Source organism: Mycteria americana, chromosome 4, assembly GCF_035582795.1.
Source record: "Mycteria americana isolate JAX WOST 10 ecotype Jacksonville Zoo and Gardens chromosome 4, USCA_MyAme_1.0, whole genome shotgun sequence".
NCBI lineage: Eukaryota > Metazoa > Chordata > Aves > Ciconiiformes > Ciconiidae > Mycteria > Mycteria americana.
Window position 1 is genome coordinate 30,655,197 of NC_134368.1, and position 23,083 is coordinate 30,678,279.

The 23,083-nt window shown below is 39.3% G+C and overlaps 1 protein-coding gene across 1 annotated transcript; it reads right to left on the bottom strand.

Moving 5' to 3' along the window:
• Nucleotides 1–2,417: 2,417 nt before the first annotated feature.
• Nucleotides 2,418–22,457, bottom strand: OCIAD2 (OCIA domain containing 2). The gene is given in 8 exon segments (XM_075500489.1): nt 2,418–2,614; nt 14,169–14,254; nt 15,515–15,605; nt 15,608–15,619; nt 16,565–16,612; nt 18,843–18,896; nt 19,767–19,854; nt 22,398–22,457. Coding segments are annotated over 8 exon segments (636 nt in total).
• Between the last annotated feature and the right edge of the window lie 626 nt (nt 22,458–23,083).

Genomic DNA, 23,083 nt, shown 5'->3' on the forward strand with positions numbered 1-23,083 from the left:
AACCTAGCCAAACACATAAGTAAGCATACTTCACTGTTTTTCAAAACTGTTTTCATGGTGCCAGCTGTATCTTTAGACCGATATTCTGACTTTTGCCCATGCTAGGTCTCTTAAGACAGTAATTTCAGAGGAAGATCGAATGAAATTGCAGGTATTTAAAGTAGTTATATCTAAGTGCAGAAGGTTAAACCTGATAAACTTTTACCAAAGTTTGAATGGTGTCTTGACTGTTAATAATTAGGTTTTGTGTATTTAGCCTTATTTCTCAGTTTGTGCATGTCATGACAAAAACCCCATGTTTATGGAGAAAAGATCCAGATCAAATGAACATTGCATTATTATTACCGTAAAAAAAGAGCTGCATTGGCAAAACTACTGAAGAGTATTTCCTAATGTTTGCATCGCCTGCTCTGTCTCCATTATGGACTGCAAATGTTGTCTTCCATTAGAGATTCTCATAGTCTCAGCTGTGCTGTTTCATCTGACAGCACTGTGTTTATTTGGGGGTTTTGCCTATAGGTGAGCAAAAACCACAATGAAGTTGATAGCATAAAAGCATTCCTGACATCCTTGTTGGAGGTGAAAAATAACAAGATGAAAATTCTCGAAGACGTTATTGATGTAGTGGACTAGCAGCAGAGCAGCATAAATGAGAAGATTATTTTGGGGAGGTACAGAGCAGTTGGCTGAAATGAGGAGGAAAAAATGGGGGGGAAGATGAGAATGCCGAAAGAGCCAAATACTACTTACAATAATCAAAACAGGAAGGTTCCTTTCAGAAAAGCGGATCTTAAAAAAAGGAATGTGCTAATCAGGTGATCTTGAAGTTGTATCAAAAAATGTAACTTACAGAGAATGCTTCTCATGGCCGTGATGAGAGAACTCTGAAAATACACAAAGTCTGCCAGAATTGCATTGCTGTGTTTTTTAGTGCGCTATTCCAAAGCTGATTAGATTTATCATGAAAATATTCACAAAGTTTCTTAGCTGTGAGTTATGCAAGTAACAGGAGACACAAGATGTAGATGATAAAACTGGAGCAGATTCCTATGGTGGTGGTTTTCCACCTGTAAAAAGAAGAAATGCTTTTTCTTTTGAATGAATCAAAATTTTGGATGAATGAGAAGTCTCCAAGTGGGAAAACACAGGAGCAGGCTTACAGCATTGAGGAAATAGCAACACCAAGGAGACACAAACTATTCAACAATAAGCTTGCCAATAAGAATATTTCTTTTTTTTTATTTTGAGGGATTTGGGGATAATACTGGATTTTCCCAAGTAAAAGATTATAAGGATATAGTAACTTTTTTTTGTCCCCTCAGGAATCATAATGCATGCTTACCCTGCAAGTTATTTGTGTAAGGGAGTGATCATCTCAGGAGCTGACTATATGAGTTAATGTAAATACCTCTGCAGCGTGGACGCTCCACTGAAAAGTGAGACTCCCTCTATTTCTCGACATTCACTGCAAAAGTTACTGTTGTGCCAGTAAACTTACTTATGTGTCGTCAAGTATTTAATAATACACTGGAGTCCTGGGTCGGGTTGAAGGCCTTGTACTCCTGTTCCTGGCCCTTCTCCGGGTCTCAGTCTCAGGGCATTTGCTGCGCTGCACACTTGAATGGGTACTGTCGGTACTGATTGTTGTGTATGTCCTGCTGTACGTATTTGGTCTTACTGTGTGCTTCTGGTTATTTGTGTGTTCGTCTTCCTGACAGAATACTGGCTGGGGACCAGCTAGTACAGAACGGACACAGAGGGCAGAGTATTTAACCCTATGCAATTTAAGTGCTGAAAAGGTAACGCCTATTTCAGACCTAGCTCTCGCAAACTGTAATGTTTGGAGAATGCTCATTTTGCATGCTGGTAACTGATAAGTAGCAGTTAATGTGATTATCTACAGTTCATATGATTATCAGAAGCCCGCGATATGAAAATGAGACTTCCTTCAAAGTGTTTTGCCTCAAATTAATGTTTTAGGTGGGCAAACACAGCATTTTATAGAAAACTGTATTAGAATTTTTTTTCCTTTCTTAGAGGAGAAAATAAAAGGCATATATCATATATAAATAATGTTGTTTTAAAGGTTTAATGTCTCTGCCTAAGGTAACATTGTGTATACATAAGACTTCTAAATTTAATATAATGTTTTCATTCTGTTGCATCTAGTTGATACCTCTCAGAGGATATACTTTTTTTTGTACTTGGGAACAAATTGGGTTTTACCATCAAACAATTTAAAATTCTTTGGCTTTCCATCACGTACTTAGTAAGTATTAAATACAGGAGAGTTTACAATCGTAGCTGTTAATCGGATAGGGTATTGAAAACAGGTATCTTGTCTAAGTTGGGTCACGTTCCGTTTGCTGTAGCAATGTCTGTGTTGACCCCCTGATTCACTAAATAGCCATGGGAGTTCAGTCTTCATCCTTCCCTTTTCCTCCACACCTTCCATTATCACCACCTTCTTTCAGAGTGGTTCTTTTCCAGTCTCGTGATTTCATGGCAGCTCCCCAGTTGCCTATGAGCAGCTTGCTCATACTGCACTTAGGTGACTTTCGGGGATTTTTAACTGCATCTGAGCGTCTTAGAGCTGATGGCAGGGTTATTGTCCCTGAAAACGATGTGACTAGATATAAAGAACTAGTAAGAATGGTGAATGTGTGAAGAAAGAAAGAAAGAAAGGTGTGACAGACCCTCTTGTTTTATGTTTACATGTATTTCCAGCTAATGCACACCGTATTTTTCTTAATTCATTAACCAGGCCAACTGTCTTCCTGGAATATAGGTCCCTCACTTCTCTTCAAAAATCACAGTAAGAATTTCACTTTGCAAATGTTAGCATTCGTATTTCCAGTTGGGTATGCTTACAATCTGACCTAACCACAAAGACGGTGGTATTCAAAAAGACTTGAAGTTGTCCTATGGGCCATCATACCTATATGTGCATTAATAAGTGCGAATTAACCTATATTTATTGCAAAGCTAAGTAAATTTTATTTTATTCTGCAAAATAAATTTTAACTACATAAAAAAATTATACCTGAAATCAAACACCAGGAAATGACTCTGAATGCTTCACTATGAACATTTCTAAAAAAGCTTTAAAGTAATTGCTTTCACAATTTCTTAAAACTCTTAAAAATAAGGAGTTGCATGGCCGGTTTAAAGGAGCTAGTAGCATTTGTCTCAAGTTAGTTGTTACTAACATGCATGAACACAGAGAGAGGGTTGTGAAAATGTGCCTCAGCTCTTTAACAGCTGGTAAAGCTCTACTGAAGGTCCTGGTCCTGAATGTTTTTGTCTTTCCCCAAATTAGCAGGCATGCTTAGAGTCCCAAGTAAGTACACAACCTGACCTTCCCAGGAGTTTGTTCCTAGTAAGGTTGTTGGGAACACGCCTATGTTAAAGAGAAAAGCGTCAATGAAACCTTTGATTGGCTTAATGAAAGTTAAGCAGATTTGTGGAAGCCTGGGGAAATTGTATGTACTGTGCCAAACTGAACCCACCAATTTCTTGCCTCCTTGAGATGCAAGAAGAAATCCTGGCTTCTCCACTATTTGTTGGAAGCTAAAAGACCTGTTTGTTTTCCCCGTGCTGGACTTTTCACATGGTAGCCCTTTGGGAGGAACTCGTTCAACCTGTGCCCACTGCAGGATGCACATCCAGCTCAGCTCCTCGGCTGTCATACCTACATCAAACCTTTCATAGTAAGGCTTTGCTTGCCACCCAGTCCTTCTGACTTGCAACCAGAATAAGTTATCTCTGGAATCTCTTAAGGGAGACAATAGCACTATAAATATTCCTTTACTTTTTGCAGTTTGGTCACCTGTTAAGTTGGTTGTATAAATCAACAAATCGTGTTTGGATTTTAATCTCAAGGCAATAAATGGGCCAATTTGCATCTCGTAACTATTTCAGGCCCTTGCCTTGGTTCTGTTCATATGGGTTTGCACTAGTTCAGCTAAGCCAATGCAGGTTTGGACACAGATATGCCTTGAGTTTATATGTCAGGTATTTTCTTTGCTAATGTAAGAACTGGACAGAAACCACTAGCACCAGACAAAAGTTTGAGGCATCTTTGAGTAGCTGCATTAGAACCCTGAACCAAAGAATCCCAGGGAGTCTTAGACATGAACAACCTTGGCCAAGGCACAGATTTCCAGTTCATATGGCCATCACATGAATTGTTCTTTCCAAATGAGGAAGGTAAAACAACCAGCATTTTTATTTAACTGAAGTAAAGCAATGTAGCAATAATTATATGCATATAATGCATAACTTCAGGTTATAAGATGTGACAAAAGGTAAATGGATTCTTGGATCTAACAGTGACTGAGAGCTGCTGGAGAGGAGATGACAGTCCCGTGGGGACATACTTTGTATGTATTTACTTCAGATAAATTAAAACATAATTCTTAAGGAATCAAAACATTAATGGCCATGATTTAAAACATTTGTTTGTACTCTTTAATGCTAATGAATACCAGTTACTATGCTACTTATATATTGCTGTTTTAATACTTACCACTTGTTTACTGTTTTTTTTTATTGAAAAAGTCGAAATTTCCTGAGATTTTAAGATACACGATAATACACAGTAATACATAGTTTCAACATACAGCCATAATGTCTCCTGTTTAGCAGAAGCATAGCTTTGCAAAACTAAAAAGCAAGAGTCTTCTATGAGCTACTTCCATAACGTGACACTGCAGTAAACAAAAAAGGATGTATGCTAAAGGCATTGCACAGGCATCTGATACAAAGGATATTCAATCAAACACAACTTTCACTTATCCTTGAAATGAGACAAAATCTTAAGATGAAAGAGAAATGAAGTTTGATAGATTTCCTTTGCCAGAACTCCAAGTAAATCATTCAGGATTAAAAATCCATAGTGTATAACCTTTGTCTTGTTGTTTTTCCAGTTGCTCTGTGATGATGTAGGCCTCTATTTTCAGGATATGCAATCTTGGCATGAACAGCTTCTCAAATAAAAAAATCTCAGTTCATTCCTTACATGGAATGCTATACATTCTTTTCTACTCTCTCTAATCCAGAGTAGAAGCACATTTCTCATGCATTAGATTTTTTTTTTAATTAAGCTAAAATTAGGTTCTGTATAAATATAATGCCAAAATAAATAATTTTGTTTGGCTTAATTCTGTAGTTTAGATATAATTGCAATCTTAACTATCTGAGGATAACTAGCATTTTAAAACACTGTAACTGACACAGGAAAGGGTGAATTTGGTTGCAGTAGCTGATGCCTAATCAATGATGGATTATTAACAATGTCTAAATCATCTTTTAAATAAGCCATGCCAAGTAGAAAACATTTCTGCCGGTACAGTTTCCTGCAACCAGTGTATATGGCTATGTGCTTGTGTTGAAGAGCTAAGTGTGGTTTTTAGGGTCCCCTTAGATTTTATGAAGGACTGCATTCATTTTTCCTCTCACCCCATACATGCTAGATAACGTGCAGCTGTCAACCGGCTTTGAAGGCTGCATTGTAGACGCAAGTCACGCACCGTGCTGGGGGAGCAACAAGTGACCAAGAAGGAGCCCCTTTGGCCCGCGCGGGGAGAAGCAGAGGAGAGCGCACAAGGGGAGAAGGCCGGGGCGGCAGAGCAGCTGTCTGACCGGCGGCCGCCCGCCAGAGCTGCCAGCTGCTCAGCAGCGTGGTGTGAAACCCCTGCCGAGACAAGGGCAGGCTGTGTGTCTGGCGACGGCCGGAAGCGGCTCCCGAGATTATTATGATCTACTGGATCCATGGAGCTAATCGGGAGAATGGGAGTGATTAAATGGCAAGCATTTGCTGCTGGGAAAGGTTTCAGATTTGTATTTTGAAGTATGATATGGCAGGAAGTAACCTTGGGCATGTGCAGTTCAGTCATTGCAGACCTTAGCCTACAGCTGGAGTGAGTGAACGGTAGGTTTAAAATATGCCTCTGGGAGGAAGCTTTAAAGCTGTTTCTTGCTCTGAAATACCTGAGCTTGCTGCTGTGCCTAACCAACATATAGCATTGCTGCTGAATGCTCAAAACGTGCACATGTCAGAAGTAACACTTAAAAGTTCAGCTAAGTGGGTTTTTTAATGCAAGATTCTAGCATCTGCTTTGGAAGTGCCATGGCTCTCAAACAATCTGTATGTTATAGGCAACGGGAAAAACCTCCATTCCCACCTCCCTATTTTTTTTATGCTTCATCAGCAGACAAAAGCACTATATTGTAATTAAAATGATTTAAAGGTATGTTTTCTCAGGAATCTTAAATCTTGTGCTCTCTGCACATGAAGATGTTTCAGTCTCTGCTCCTAGATATTAGCTACCTGGGTTTTATTTCATATGGCAAGGCTCTTAACCTGGTTTTTGAACAGCTATAAGAATATTAGAATCACCATAATGGTCACCCTGTCTCCCACGTCAGCTAATGATCCTTCTAGACAGAAATCCCTCACCGGTATGCCCTCCTGTCCTTCTCTCCTCAGAGCTGAGGAGCTTCCTGAGACAAAGGTTGCATGTGGATCATGCCAGATGTTTAACAGCCACCAAGTCTCTGCGTGGATGGTACTTTCTGGAGCCATTTTATTTGTTTCCAGCATATCCTGTGGCAAGAAGATCCACAATGGAATCATGCTGTATAAAGAAGTGCTTCTTTTCTGTTTGTTTTCAATCTGATTTAACCGACTGCCGACTGGTTGTAATTTTACAAAAAACAGCAATTACTCGTTCCCTATGCATCTTTCACACTGTTACAGATATCATATTCTTCATCTTGAGTTGTTCTCAACCTGGAAAGTGAGTTCCTTAATCTCTTGTGAAGAAACCATTTTGTACCTCTCATCTCCCCCACCTTTTTCTGTCTCAGCTCTATTGTGTCCTTTTGAGATGGACGGGGAGGCACCGCAATATTCAAGATGCGGTCGAGCCATAGAATTGCTCTGTAGCAATTTTTTCCTAGGAATTGTTAATGTTCTAGTTGCCTTTTGGCTGTCATAGACCACTGATCTTATGTCTTGCGACTATGCAAAACTATGCAAAATGACTCTCAGATCTCTGTACTGAGAATGTCAGAGTAATTTAAAACCGTGTGATGCAGTTAGTATTTTTCCCCATGACAATGAAGCTTATTACTCAGTCTCTCAGTATTGAGATTTTTTCCTAGCTCTTCTATCATTTTTTCATCAAGAAACTTAGTCATGTTTTCCTTTATCAGATTATCTACTAAAATGTTGACCAGATGCCCCCTGGCACATCCCCAGAAGCCCTCTCAAGCCTTCTAGGTTTTAAACTGGCCTTGAGAACTCTCTCATTTATTTCTAGAGAACCTCATTTTCTTGAGAGACTTCTTAAAAAAAAAAAAAAAAAAAAAAAAAAGGAAAAAACCATTCCACACCAAAGCATGTGCACAGCATGGAGTAGATCCCTTTGTTCCCGAGTCCCCTCTTTCAAAAAACCAATTTATTTGTAAGGCATAACATCCTGCTGTGAAAGCTGTAATGGTTCTTCATAATATGTCATAGGTATACTTACGGTACTTTAGGACCTTACAAAGCCGCCTATTTTAGAGGTGATCCTTCAAATGAAGCACATGCTTGGGAAAACAGTACACTTTATAAAAGCTAAGTCTGTAAGTACAAGTGGCTTAGGATTTCCAAGATGTGGAACTACTGCAATGCTGATGTCAGAAGTTGGATCCCTTTTTTTGGTGCTCTTAAATGGAGCTCCTGTGCATGATGCCAAAAACGAGTTGGGTGAGTGGGACAAATTACCAGCAGCTCTTTCACTGGTAGAAATAGTCATGAGGAAGAAGCTGCTGCTCCCAAATTAGCATTGCTGTCAGAGGCACCAGCGTGGTGCCCGAGCTAGCTGCCCTGTCTTGGCCTGGTCCAGCATGCTCCTGTTGTAACTCCTGCCCCAGAGGTTGCTCGCTTCTCACCAGCCCGCCCCAGAGCCCTCCCCTCCCATTAGCTGTGGTTGCACAGCGTGCCCTGTTCTCTCATTCTCCTCTCAAAATGTAATAATATAAGCCCAAATCTTATTTTTGATAGAGATTTATAAAAACTTGGATAGTGAGCTTTCATCTCCCCTTCATTCCCAGTTTTAAGAGAGAATTACAGACCAGTTGGCTTGCCTAAAGTCCAACTACTAAGTCAGGATTTAAACAGGAATGTGCTTTGTTTTCAACCTACAGTTGCTTGCTCTTCTAAAACACAACCTTTTTTTTTTTTTTAATTTGGTTTGAATACAGTATTTGTAAAATAATTTCAAATAGCTAATAGGAAAGTCCCCAAAGACAAGGAATCTATTGCAGTTGTTTGAAGTTAATGTCATTATAGCTTTCCTCCTCTACTCTGACCCTTTTTCTATTCATAATTTCATAAAGTGGATTGAGGCTTACACAAAGCTACTCACTTTGCATGCATTACAGCTGAAGGATGTATTTTGTTTCTTGATTTTAGCAAGTATGTGGACTTCAACTAAGCTGTGATATGCCTCAGCACACAGTTAAACTCCCTCATCTCTGGGTGAAGAAAGTAAGCTCTACTTTCCAGATACAAATGATTAATAGGAAGTTATGTATGTTCATTGGATTTTTTTAGCCTTTTTGTCACATCTTCCTGCCAAAAGGGAATGTATATCCTATTATTAGTACAAAAAAATACTAAAAAAAGTTTAGCACTATATAAACAATGCTCGATCCTTTGTAAGGTCAACTATTCTTCCTCCTGGAGATCTCTTCCCCTCTAATTCCAGACTGAAATAAAGATTACGGAAGCAACTGATTACCTCAAATCTTTCCCTGTTTTTTTAATGTCACCCCTAAATTCAATATATTCAACTTCTGCTTCAATTAAAAACAAATTCTTTAACCGACTTGTATGGAATGCATGATAGTAACAGTCGACATAGATTAGCTCATTAAATTGTGCATAATTACTATAAAATGGCTGTACTGCCTTACAGTTCTTAGAGCACTCTCTGTTAATCATCAGGAGCTTATCTTCCCAAGTAGAAAAATCATGAGGGCCTGGCCGTGAGAGCACATGAGGTTTTGTCCAGCTCTTCCTGTCTCCCCTTTGCATAAAGTAATCATGTAAAATAATCAGTATGCATTTAAATGTTCCTTTCTACATCATGCAGCACGCTACTAACACCCCAACACCTGCTTTCTTATAGAACTCCTCCTGTGAACTACAAGGCACTTTGTCATATTTCTTTGTCAAATCTTGAGAAGCTTAAAAGTTTAAGTAGGTCCTGTAAACCATCCAGTGCTAAAATATCCAGCATCTGTCTGATTCCCCCCCTAGAACACACATCCATCCACCAGGAAAGTTCCAACACACCTGTAAGTCATAGCACAATGAAAGCCAGTTGGCTCCAATTTTATCGAATCAAGTAACATGGTACAGAATGTGTTGTGAGTCTTCCTCGTGCTTTTGTAGCTGGTGCTTTTGGGAGAGTCAGTTAACTTAAATTCTACATTATTTTAAAATTTTTAAGTTATATTTAAGAAGTATTACAACATCATTACTACCTCATTATAAAGGCTTGTAGCTCAGCTGCACACTTAACAAGATTGTTGGTCGAGCAAAGCAGGAGAAATTGTATTTTAACAGAATTAAATAACAACCTTGCCAAAACAAGTTTTTTTCTCAGATCAAGGAGTATTATGTGGAGCCTGACACCTGACAGGCTTAAATAATTATTTGGCCATAAATCCTCTGAAGTACAGAAAAATGCTTTTAAAGACCTCCTAAAGAACAGGTTGCCCATAAGCTGTGCTCATTTTTCCTTTGATATGCACAAATTTAGTGCTAATACAGCTTAGATTCACAAGCAGCCTTTTTTTCATAACAGTATCATAGTAACCCATGAACTTAGATCCACACAATTAGCTAATCAGAGTATTGCCTCTTGCAAAGTATGGAAATAAATTTAGAAAAAAAGGCGACAATTTTTATATAACAGTACATTTATTACACCAAAGTGAAAGGAAGCCTGAACAAAATTACACTTAAAGCAAAGTTAAGTAACTAAGTTGTAACCCCAGGGGGTAACACTGACCACAAGAACAACCTCAGAGCCTGACATGAAAGGTCCTCTGTCACATGCATCAATCTCCTCGGCATCACATGGAAGTAATAGCTTGCCTCAGATAACACAGGCATGACTAACCTTGGTGCAGTTTGTTGCTGTTATCTTGACAGCAGATGTCAGATGAAGAGAAAGTAGCTGAGACATGTCACCGTACAAGTTTTGCTGGCTATCACAGTACACCTGTGATAATGACATTATTTTCACAAAGGAGGTTGACTTCTCTGTGGTTGTGTAACCCTCTCTCCCTGTAGCCCCTGTTGAAGGCTCCCCAAGGCTTACCTGCCTGTGCACCAAGCATCAGCTCTGATACAGCACAGCTGTGTACCCTTGACTCAGACTGCCGAGAAAGAGCTGTGGAAAAAGTCTGTAGAAAGGTAAAAAGCATAAAATTAAAGCCCCTGTTGAAACAGGGGTTCTTAGTATCTCAAGAATTCAAGAGGGCAAACACCGACTTGGAAAGGTATAAAATCATAAAGGAAAAAAGCCCAGGGAGGCTAGTTAGTCTAACCCTTCTCCTCCTGCCTGGCTAGGAAAGACCCTCCACATGCCTTATCAGGGTGGTGAGTATTTAGCCTAATAGCTTGTTAAATCTGGAATGTCTTTTGTGTGTAGTGACCAATTAGTCCTTACTTTATACTTTTACATTCTATACATCCTGCTTGCAGAATCTCTTTGTGCCCAGGTGAAGATGCCTGAAGAAGCTGCTTCAAAAGAGGGGTACTAACCATAGGCATAGTATAAAAGCAAACAAACAAACAAAACCACAGAAGACAGGCTTCATCAACTGAAAGTGAAGCCCAAACTTTTCAGTAGCTGTACATTTGATTTCCATGTGAACACCATTGCTGTGTTTAGGGGAAGTGTCTGCTTTTAATTTCCCGAGATATTTCACGGAAGTTTGCGTGTCATGCTGTTCGTAGAGAGCATGTGCCATCTATTTTTTTCTCTACGAGCCTTGGATTGCGTGCAGACCATAAATTGTTCCAAAATATTGTATCTTCCTGTTCATTATGAATGTGGCGCACGCTTTTGATATCCCTGGCAAAGTGGACTTTTATGTAAAACCGGCCTATTAGAAGTTGGTTCAGCACAGTAACTGCAGTGTGACAATACCCTAATGAACTTCTAGTTTAGCACTTTTAAAACAGTCCGTAAACAAGGAGTCAGCTCAGAGACTGAACAGCTGCTTAACAGTGCAAAATAATTTAAAAATCCTTGCACTCTTTCCTTTTGACATAGAAGACAAACATTCCAGCGTATGCCATTTTGCTCGCTACACAAAGTATTGCCAGCATCTAAGTACAATAGAGAAATTTAATTTTTTGGCACTAAAAGCTAAATTGCACTGAAGGGAGGAAAATAAACCAAAACATGCTGAGAAGAGAGAGAAGAGGAAAAACCAAAAAGTGCATTACAAGAAACTGGTATTTACTATGAATAGAACTATGTAACATTAAGCAACTACTTTAAATAAGCCGATTTACACCAAACCAAAGACATTATTTCTTCTCTACAGAGTAAAGCCTTGAAAGAAAAAGCTGATCCATGAGATTTTTATCATCTTCACCACATCTGTAAATGGAATGAAAGGACCAGTTATTTAGCTGAGTGGCACCTTGTTTTCGATGTGAAATGTGCAGCTTCTTGGTGACTTCTCCGAGAACTCTGCAAAGTCCCTGAGGATTAAAGACATTACCTTTGGACTCATCAGCATGAGTATAATTTCATCTGGGTGGTCCTCCTAGGCAATGCCAGAGCTTGTGATGTACACTTAGCATAGATAGCGGTGAGATGCGCTCAGTAGGGCGTCTGTACATTTTTAGAGCATAGCATGCTAAATTAAGAATTTTTATTCAAACATAAAAGAGGTTATGAGGTTATTATTTTCACTGTTTAACAATACAGAAAACAACACAATGCTTACAGTATTTATTTTTCTAAGTTTCTAAAACCTGTCCATCAAAACTGATTTCTGGCAAATTCAAAATATCACGCTGGCCTAAATATAGTGACTTTTTCCTTCCAGCAATTAAAATTTGAAAGGAATACACTTGTCTTACATTTGTTTTCAGACTATGTTTCTGACTAAGCTTTCTAGCCCTTTGAAAAAACAAACAAAAAGACCTAAGTGGCTGGTAAAAAGTGCAGTTATCAAGGTCTTTGATGAACATGTGAGCTGGAACAGGGAACAGGTTCCACAGCAGAAACTCCAGGACCCATTGCAGGAGGAAAACAAACAGAGGGGCCTGTGGCATCCTGCGTTCTTCCCTTGATACAGCTGCAAGACTCCTTAGTATTTGAGACAATTTGGAATTTATTTAAAAGCTAATTGGTACTTACATACCAGAAAAAATATTGCCAGCTCACAGAGGAAGGCTGAAAAATAGAAAAAGATGAAAAAGAAAATGGATTTAAGGTTCAGCAAGCTCCAGCTCTGACAGACAATGGAAGTAAATCCCACTATCAACATTTGATTCCACTACACAGGTAATTGCTAGTAAGTGACCATCCTCAATTAAATATGCTTTGGGGTCCTTATTTGAAATAGGTGAGGATACTGGCCTATATAAGCAAATATTTATTTAAGATAAAATCTTCAAAAGCACTTAATCAGCACAGTAACACAAGGGCTTAATTAAGCTCACAACTGCTAATGGATTTAGGGTGTCATTCGTTCACAGTTATCTAAGTCTGGTTTGCTCCCTCCTTCGTGCTGGCACTAGCAAGTTACCCCTCAGAAAGGCCTGATTTTTTTTTTCCCCTTTCCTTGTGGATTTGATACTCATCTAGAGCGGCAAGCTGATCTGGAGGGCCACAGTGCTTCATGATCTCTACAGCTGGCACTGCATTTTAGCACTTCCCATTTTGGGAGCAACTCTTTTAGGTGAGCCTAAGCCAAAGTGCATTTTCTGCTAGTGGCTGAGCGCTTGCAGGTCTTGATATAAAATGCTCAAGCAGTGGCAAAGTTGATTAAAACCAGGAATTTATTCTAATGGCTTCTTTCAGGACAATCCTTACTGACATAACGTATTGTTGCATAGTAAAAATCCATCAAAGTCTCTCTTCTGGGTAAGTAAACAGGTTCTGCTAGGATACTCCTCCTACAAGTGATTGTCTGCAGCCATGCACTTCAGAGCAAGAAAGGGACCATTATCAATATCCTTGTCTAAATTCCTACATAATACGTGCCAAAGAGACTCAATCCAACAATTTCTGCATCAGGCTTTTGTTCCAAGCTACAGCTAGAGCCATAACAAACTCACATGGCAGGATTTCAAACAGGCCCTCTGCCCTCCTCTCTTGCAGGCAGCCAAGCTATTTGCAAACACTTTCACACATTCTCCTGCCTGTGAGAAATGTAGGCCACAGCTTACCACAAGCAGAATGTGTGAAAATGCTTTTAAAAAGCACAGCTGCTGGCCTGTTTTTCATAGACCAAGAGTGAAAGTGCTTTTAAATACTTCCCTGCCTTCCCCTGTAAACTCTCCTTTTTCACAAAGGGAGCTTTGCCCTTTCTGGGGTGAAAACATCACATGGGCCGTCTCCCCAGCTCCAGCATGTTGGTGCTCTAGCACCGCCCTTACACTACCCTCACTAAGGCTGTGGCCAAACCATAGTACTGGATGAAAAAAAAAACAACCCACCCCCAACTGTATCTGCTTTTAGATTCTCAGTATTTCTATGTATTTTTTAGTATCAACATTACCCATAATTATTTGATTCCTAAGTAAAAAAATTGGAAAATGAAAGGAGTTATATTTGTTTTCACACAAGTAGTCAATCCAAAGTAATTCCAATTAGGTGAATAAACAATACTCTGCTACTGCTAAAGCAGAAATTCCTCTGAAATGGAGGGATTTAAAATTAGCATGAAAGGTATGTAAGGTAAAAATGAAGAAATAAATTTAATTACAAAGCATAGATAATTTCCTTGAATAATGCTCAGATTTTAATCCATGATTAAAATCCATTATTTTCACTATATCGTTCAAAGGTTTCAAACAAGAATACCGCTCAACATGGAAAATAAAATGAAAATTTATTTGAAATGTCAAGGTTGCCTACCTGGGACTAAGATTGAAGGAACTGAACCTTCTTTCTCATTTGATCCTAATTTTGCTTCACATTCTTTACAAGTATAATGACAATGCCTACAATATTGAAGCAGATAAAGCATTCAAGAGTTTTGCTGGATTTCTTCTAATACAACCATATAGCATGCTGGCAAATGTTCTTGAAGAAGTAATCTCTTGCTTATGTTCTCCAATTGTTGTAACTGCTTTATAGGACATAAACTGCAAAAGATGACATCTAAATGTCTCAACCAGTAAAACCCCATTAATTATTATTCTTAACTACCATTTCCAGCAATCACCAAAATATAATAGGATTTTGTAAGCAGGACAAGACAGTCCTTGCCATTGTACCTATCAATAATAAGCAAACAAAGTTAGGAGCAAAGTGTATGATACAAAAGAGCAACAAATAGCCACTTTGTGTAACACCATGTGAGGAAAGCAATAGCTTTGTTATGTGGGGGAAGAATGGAAGTGGAGAGATGTACAAACAATAAAGCAGCTTCCCATTATCAGTCAGGCATTTTCATAGGCATAAAAGCTCACATTGGTCTGGGGGAAAGACGTGGAAAGCCACAGGAGAATGATTCTGTGGGTAGGATTTTTGGAAATGCATTTTGTGTGTGAATATGAAAGGTATGTGAATATGTGTGCATATGAGAAGCCATACTAGGAATGAAAAGTAGTACTGGCAGTTGAAGGAGGAGCCTGGAAGGAAGTCAGCGTGTGATTTGATGGGAAAGAGTACTTTATATGAAGTTTAGAAAACGACGACTAAAACATGGAGGTGACAGGAGGCAACCATTGAGATCTATCATATGGTTTAGAGTTGCAAGGTGGAAAAAATACCCATGCAGTTTGTGCTCTTCATGGTTTGGCATGACAGTATGAGGTTGGGCAAAACCACAGAGAAGGAGGTTGGAATGTGGGTTGAGATTGAAATTGTTGTTAAAATATGAGGACAGTGTAAAAAAATCTGCAGTGTATTTGGCTGGATGTATGGTACAAAGGAGGACTCAAAGGGCCAAGTGATATCATAGAAGATCATGAGACAGAGGCACAACACTAGATGAAAAGAGAACTAGTAACCGTGTTGTTCCATCACACTTAAAAGTAAGATAATTTCATTTAAATAATGGATTTCCTAATAACAGGTATTACACTGAGTTTAATTTGCATTTTCAGAAGAATATTTAGTAGTCTCTAGTACTGACATATATAGCCTAAGAATATAAGAGTAGTACCTCATGACCTGATCAGGTCAATGATGCATATTATTTTTACTATTGTAAAGACTATTTTGATCTAGGATTAATGATTTAAATAAGCACAAACTTTTTTTGTTGTGGACCAAACAGTACAATACCAATTTTCTGGAACTTTTTTTGGCATTCTCCTATGTATGACACCTTTCCAATGGCAAACCTAAGACACCAGCAACTATAAAGACAGATAACAAAACATTGTTAATACAAAAGTTTAAATCAAGAGTCTGCAATTGGCTCTATTTTAATCATACGATGAATTGTATGTAGCATGGCTTCTCAAAACCTATCGTGAGACACAGAGCAACTGATCCAAAACAACACAGACAGGAAAAGGCTATCATATTCACCTGGAATTACAAGATTTCAGATTCAGAGGAACAGATTATAGAGAAAGCCCACAATGAAATTAAATCACAGTGTCAGCACTGATTTCTCTTGCCCTTGAATGCACACCATGGTATTTCTGATAATCGTAATTTTATCACTTAATCTTCTTAGGGCTTCTAAGAAGCTAGAACATCAGCCTGCCATACTATCACACTGGGGCTTTCACTCATTACAGAGTCAGAATAAAAATATTACTTCAACATCCTCAATTTTCTGTTGAATTTCTGCTGAAGAGGGAATCAACTTAATTTCTTGCCATTTAAGAGCCACCTTACTGTACGGTTTCTGTGCTTTTATTTGTTTTCTTTATCAATGTGGGCATGAACTAGACAGTTAAGATAAATCAAATGAACATATGAAAAGGAACATACTATTTTATATATACTATGATGGCCCCTTGATACCATAAGCTGTGTGATCTGCTAAGCATGGCTGCTCAATGAGGCTAACATTATTTATAAAATGAAGGTGAGGTTGGAGTTTTTACCAGTTTGAGAGGATATATTAAGTAAATATAAGCTGCTACTGAAAATGTTTACATTAAAAGAACCTTATTTCAAACATTTATTTTTAAACACAGCAGAATTCTGATTTCCTAAAGCACTGCAGTAAAATCTCATAAATTCCAAAAAAGGAAGAGTTTGAAAAGAGATTCAGAGAGATGCATCTAAGGTCTGCAGATTGCCTGTAAATAACCTTTCTTTTTCTTTCAGAATTGGGTAGAACTTACTTGCCATCTTAGGTAATGCACCAAATCTTGGGCTTGCTGAGAAAATGCCTACAATAAAAGGAAAAGTCAGAAAACTTACTCATTTGAGGAACTCACCAGCACTCAAACCCAAAGACTATTTTTCCTACAAGCTTTTGCATTTCTGAAGGTGAAGACTGTACAAAAACCTTGTAAGTCCACTAACTCAGCTTTAGGAACAGCAGAGCACTTTCCATTCCATGGGTTCTTAGTGCATCTGTTTTGGTGCAGTCCTAGAGTCATAGGAGGAAGAAAATCTGGACTTTGCAGGATTCACTTCAGGCAGTGGTTCGGAGCGCAAATCAACATGAAAGCAGTAGCAGCATGGCTGCCACTGGTGACACCTGCAGCACTGCCGGAGGAGGAGACAGTGGCTTATGTTTCAGCACAAACCAACCTTGCAAATATAATAGCGAACTGAAATCTCTTACTCAGGGTCCAGCTCCTTGTGCTGTGAGAAGCAGGCCCAAATTGTTCTTCAGTAGTTTTCTGTGGCTATTATTAAACTTGTGTTAAACTGTACCACAGATACCTAGAGCCTCCTCCTCTGCAGAGGAGAGATTGTACATTTTGGCCTTTATGAGGAAAATACAGCATGCTGAACATGAAAACCAAAAGATTAGCTTTTCCTACTAAAATCCACCTCCCCCCAGTTAACACCAGGAGGTGGAACCATTATGCCTCTGCAAGTGTATGTGTCTGGCAGAGGAGTGCCATACTGTGGAGGAAGGCTCCACACAGTGAGATTGCCATGGCAAAGGGAAAGGAAGCGAACAGTGTTTGCACTGTTACATGCATTCAGACTCAGAAGCTCCAGCTTCTTCTAGAGCCAGTGTACTGCACGCAGTCATCAGAGAGGAGTGTTTAGACAGAGGAGCATTCAGTCTATGCTAAGTGCAAGGGCCTTCGCCCACTGGCATCTATGCAATTTTAAATTGGGTCTTTCAGGGGAGGGAGGAACAAAATTGTTGTTTGTTTCTGAACAGCCCCCCCTCTTCCAACTGTTGACGCACAGTAATGATTATTTAATATGGGCATTTGTTATTTCACAGCTGATAAGAAGTGTCCAAGTACAATGGAGAGAAACTGAGCAGAGTACCTGGTGCCAGAGGGTGGCATGTTAGCTACTGAGACAACCCCAGTGCCCTCCCTATCACTGCTCACCCCTTTTCAAATGTGTAAACCTTTGCCTTCCCTTGCACACGCTCCCTTGCTCCTTCCTTCCCCGTCTGCCTACAAGCTCACAGGTCAAGGATGCAACAGGGAACCCACATTAGCTTCTTGTCATACAGCACAGCTTTTAGGTTTTCTACTGTAGTCCTCCTGATCATTTTAGTAAAAAAAAAAAAAAAAGAATGTGATGAGGAGGAAACATGGTAGCAGTGGCTGGAACAAAACAAGGGTCTTGCAACCACACACAGTGAGAAAAGGCTAAGCCATTTCCACCTCCTCCATTTGCTGTCTCCCACCGCCCATCCCTTATAGACCCTGGATTCTCTTCTGCTTCTTGCTTCAGGCCCTGTGATTCTTCTCTTCTCCTACCTGCCCTTGCTGTAAACAGCTGCTGATGCAGGCTGAAGGACTATCTTATTTACTCCTGTGGGATACACCCATTTTAGCAGTCTTCAGGGTGGATGCCCTTCACTCTTTACCCAAAACGCTAACGTCAACCTTATTACTAGTCAAGACCCCCCAGAAGGGAAACTCAAGGTGCAATATGTAGAACCAGGCTCATTCACCACATAAACGGAATACAATTCTCTTTTGTGTTAGATTGCAGATCGCAAGCCATCTCTATAAAAAGCTCTCTGTCTCCTCACTTTGGCAGTATTCCTTGTCCCTTTGCACCAAAGCTGTACTCATATTGATACATGGTCACTGTAAAAACATTGCCAGCATTTTTCAAATAAACCAACAGTTAGAGCTACAGTACCCAAATCTGATGCCCCTGCTCAGGTTGTACGATGCTCTGCCCTACAAGCAGCCCCAGTGAAGACTCTACTCAAATACATGTGATCATGGTGACAGAATCTAGTCACCAGTCTTTGAATTAATGAATTCTCTTTTCAGTTCATGTTCTTTCAAAAGAATGACTGTGGCAATGCATACATAATGATCAAATCACTATAACAATGATGGTGATGAGTGAGAGGAATATTGATCTTGAAAAACAGCAGGCATTAGGGAAACTTGCATTTCAGTAGTAATTCCAGAGTCTCAACTTCATAACTTAGGACCACCATGTATTTTTTATATTTACCTTTTGAGACTAGCCCCTGGGTGATGAGCATGCTCCCAAGAGACAAAGGAAGAGCTGTAAAAATAAAAAGGAGTAGTGTATCTGGTATCAGCCAAAATTTGTTACCTATTTGTTAAATACATTACTCTTTTATATGTTAAATGTTTTATATATGAAATGTCTTATATGTTTATAATGTTAAACACATTACTCATCTTCCAAGCATTAACTTTGCATACTGCCTTAATCACCTATTACATCTGCTCATTCAGATTACTATCTCTTCAAAGCAAGCATGTGTTCACACAGTGCAGGCATCAGGCATGCTGTAGCATCTGGAGCTAATGCATTATATATATTTATTAAATAATAGCTTCCATAATCTGAGTATCTCCTCTCAGTACTGCAACACTAGTAATGGCAGGAGCTCCTATTAAATGCTGAAACCCTTTTCAATCTTCTCCTTTCAGAAAATGTATAATTTCGATACAAACTGACATGGTGGACTTAAAAGGCAATAAAACACTGAGTAACTCATCTTTTACATGTCCTAACACCTAAAGAGTTTCACAAGCCCAAGACACATAGTCATGCCTGCCTTTCATTCAAAGGCAAGAATAAGTATGTAATAAAGTAAAACACTCCTAAGGCTGTTTTAATAAGAGACTTCAAGAATAGAACCAACTCTATGATTGTTAAAGTAAGTTCATATTAAACAAGAGCTTAATTCAACCACCTTTACCTACAATAATTATGCAAATAATTCAGTTAACCCTATAATAACATATTGCTTAATGTAAAATAAGGTGACAGAGTTAACCCACAATAATATTCCAACAAAACCCAATGTATTACAATAAACGGCATGGCATTTTGCAGCCAGTTTTGCATAACTACATCAAGCAGTTATTCTCAGTGTGATAAGAACAAGTTTGGATCACTCACCTCTGCACCAGAAACTTTCCTTTTTGCATTCTTCACAGATCCTTGCAATTTTTCCAGCACTGTGAATTTGTAAGATGGGACAATAGAACTTTGGGTGAAAGGATAAACCTGGGTTAGCTTACTGAATTTAATCTCACAGGAAGAAAAAAATAAATCAATTAAAGACAACAAATTATTTAAAAAACAAATAAAATACAATGCAAAAACGAACCAAAGACGCAAAACTCCTTGTTCTATTGTTAGCAGTGTGATGAAATACTTGATACCCAATACAGAAACAGAAAGAACTACATAGGTTTTAAAGTTAAAACCACTCATCCTGTTGGCCTATCCTTTCCTAAAATAGCTCAGCTGCTGCTCTCCCCAGAAGTATATTGCTTTATTTCTGTTAGCCATTTCAGTCTTATGAGCTGCATCAGCTTTCTGGGAAAGAAATCACAGGAAATAAAGGCAGAGTGGTAGTTTCTAAAAATGAAGTTCTGCCCTGTACAGAAGTCAATTTAAATTCAATAAGAGTAGATTTCGCAAGTATTCAGAAGAGGGTCAACATAAACTTTGTCAGATTCCCCTAACTAGGCTAACTTTCTCTCCGAGCAGTTTAAATACATTCATAGCATTAACTGAACTCATCCATACTGGCTTCACCTTCGTAATAATTAGCTTGCCAACAGGCTTCTTTTAGGCTAATGCTAGCTCTTCTGTTTTCCATTTTGATTGTGAGAAAAAAGTGTCAGTATTCTCTCTTGCATTCTACTATCCAGGGTATTGACATGTGGATATAAGTACATTATTTTTCTTTCTTTAAGAGATTACTTGGTTATCAGTGTTAGCACTTGTAGTGTCATTATTGGACATCTAAAATACACGGGTGTACTGGTTTTGGCTGGCAAAGAGTTTATTTTCTTCATAGTACCTGGTATGGTGCTGCATTTTGGATTTGTGACCAAACCAGTGTTGATAACACAGGGATGTTTTCAGTATTGCTGAGCAGTGCTTACGCAGAGTCAAGGCCTTTTCTGCTTCTCACAACACCCCACCAGCGAGTAGGCTGGGGGTGCACAAGAAGCTGGGAGGGGTCACAGCTGGGACAGCTGAGCCCAACTGACCCAAAGAATATTCCATACCATATGATGTCATGCTCAGCAATAAAAGCTGGGGGAAAGGAGGAGTCATCATTAAGTTAAAATTAGTTGAAATTTTAACATTTTTCTGTAAAACCACAACCTCTACAAACATACCTATTCTTGAAAGCAAAACCAGACTTCATAGAACAAACAGTGCCTTGGGAAAAAGAGCACATTAGTCTATTACTGGATTCTACCTCATTTTATGCGCGACTGATCCATGATTTTGTAACCATAATAATGAAATGCACTTATTGGCCGCAGCCACACATTTCACATTTTAGCTAATTAATATCTCAGTCCTTCTTCAAGCACTGCTCACACTAAAGTTAATGGTAGTGCTGCTTGGGTAAACAGTAGAGAATTGACTCCACTCCAGACCCTAGAGAACCACTCCAAACTGGTTTCACAGCAAGGTCACAGCAAATACAATAAAATCCAAACAGGCTGAATGAAAGATAACGAAATGAGTGTCAGGGCCCTAAGTCCACCAACAGGCTTTGCAACCTTTCTGTCCGCACACACACCCTGCCAGGGGTTTAGCTGCTTGGGCTCAAAGTCTGCTTTAATATGGCATAGTTGTGTAACACTGAATTAGACTGCTGGGAAAACAGCAAAGCTGGGAGAAAGCTGCAAGAAGCTTTGCCCAGGGCCTCTGCCCCTCAGCTCAGGAGCTGCATGTAAGCTCAGGCCCTCACCTTAACTGTGTTGTAGGTACGCCTCTACCTGGCCTTTTACCATGATGATCCCTACCTTGCCTTGCTAACTCGATGTCCTGGCTTACTATCAGACTTGCCTTATTCCTGTGGACTTGCCTGGCAATGACTGGACCAACTGTTGGCTGACCCCAGTTAATGTCACTGGATCTGCTCTGCTCCTCTTTTTGGGATACTATGGGACTGTGCTCCTTGTCCCTGAGGTCACAACCCCTGCCGGCCTTGCTGTCACTCATGGCTCCCAGGCCACCTTCCATTGCAGATCAGCCCACTTTTGCTGCTCTCTGGCAGTAACTGGTTAGCAACAAGGTCATACCGCATTGAAATTCCTTGTGGTTAATTACATGTTTATAGCATGAAATGGTAAATCTTGAACCCTCGTGGGTAACCGATTTCTCCAGCAAAGGGGAATGCTCATCTACCGTACAGCTGGAGGGCAGGTTCTTGTGCAGTACTGTTCCCTTCTCCCCGTCTGAATACATACACATGCACATGCACAACTTGATGGGGACAAGTTATACTGGACTAGTACTGAGACCCTAGGGCTCTGCCAGTTCATAACTAGTTTAACTAGCATAGCATAAATCAGAGCCCACGATCTTAAAACTCAAAAGCTCCTAGCCCTCTGAGTGTAGTGAATCAGGAAGAATAACACATAGCCCTTTCTTCTCTTCATTTATATGCTTACGCTAACAGACATCTGCTTCTCTCTTCAATATGAGTGACCAATGCAAAATCCCAGTTATTCACTAGCAATAGCATCAAAATAAAAGGGAGGAAACCCAGCTTACCCATCCAGTTTGCTTTAGAGGAGATGTCTGACTTTCCTGTTGGGTTGTTTCGGAAGACATTGTCTCTTTCCTTGTACTCTGCTGCTGATCTTGGTCAGCAGAAATGATGTGTTTTTATTCTTGGCTACCTCTATTTCTGCTAGGTACAAAGGTAAAAACCCAAAGTATCATATTGATACTGTAAGTTCGGTGTTCACCTAGAAATAGTAATGACCAAGTTGAAAGGAGTGTATTTTTTTTACAGTAGATAGCACCCAGTCACCTGATTATATACAGTTTACAGCACAGTGTGTCACTTACTATCAATACAGAGTTGTGTGTAGCCTAATTCAAACAGGGAAGTCGGTAAGTACAATCAGATGCTGGATCATGACCTAGCACAGCACTCTCAATCATAAAGAAGTGAGAACAAATATGAGCAAGTCATCCAAAACCTTTCTAATTTTTATTGTATTGTGGATCAAAAATTTAGCTTCTTTAGTCTGCTATCCAGAATCACTGTATTACTTCTATTCTCATTGCCATCATCTGAAGTTTTGATTCCACAGGACTCACACTGCAAGCCTATCACAAACAACATCTGCATTTCCAACAAACACAATCCAGTTACAAACATGCTTTAAAAAAAAAAACCACTATAAGAATAAATAGATTCCAAAGAGTTTTAGAGTTGCAATCTTCCATTC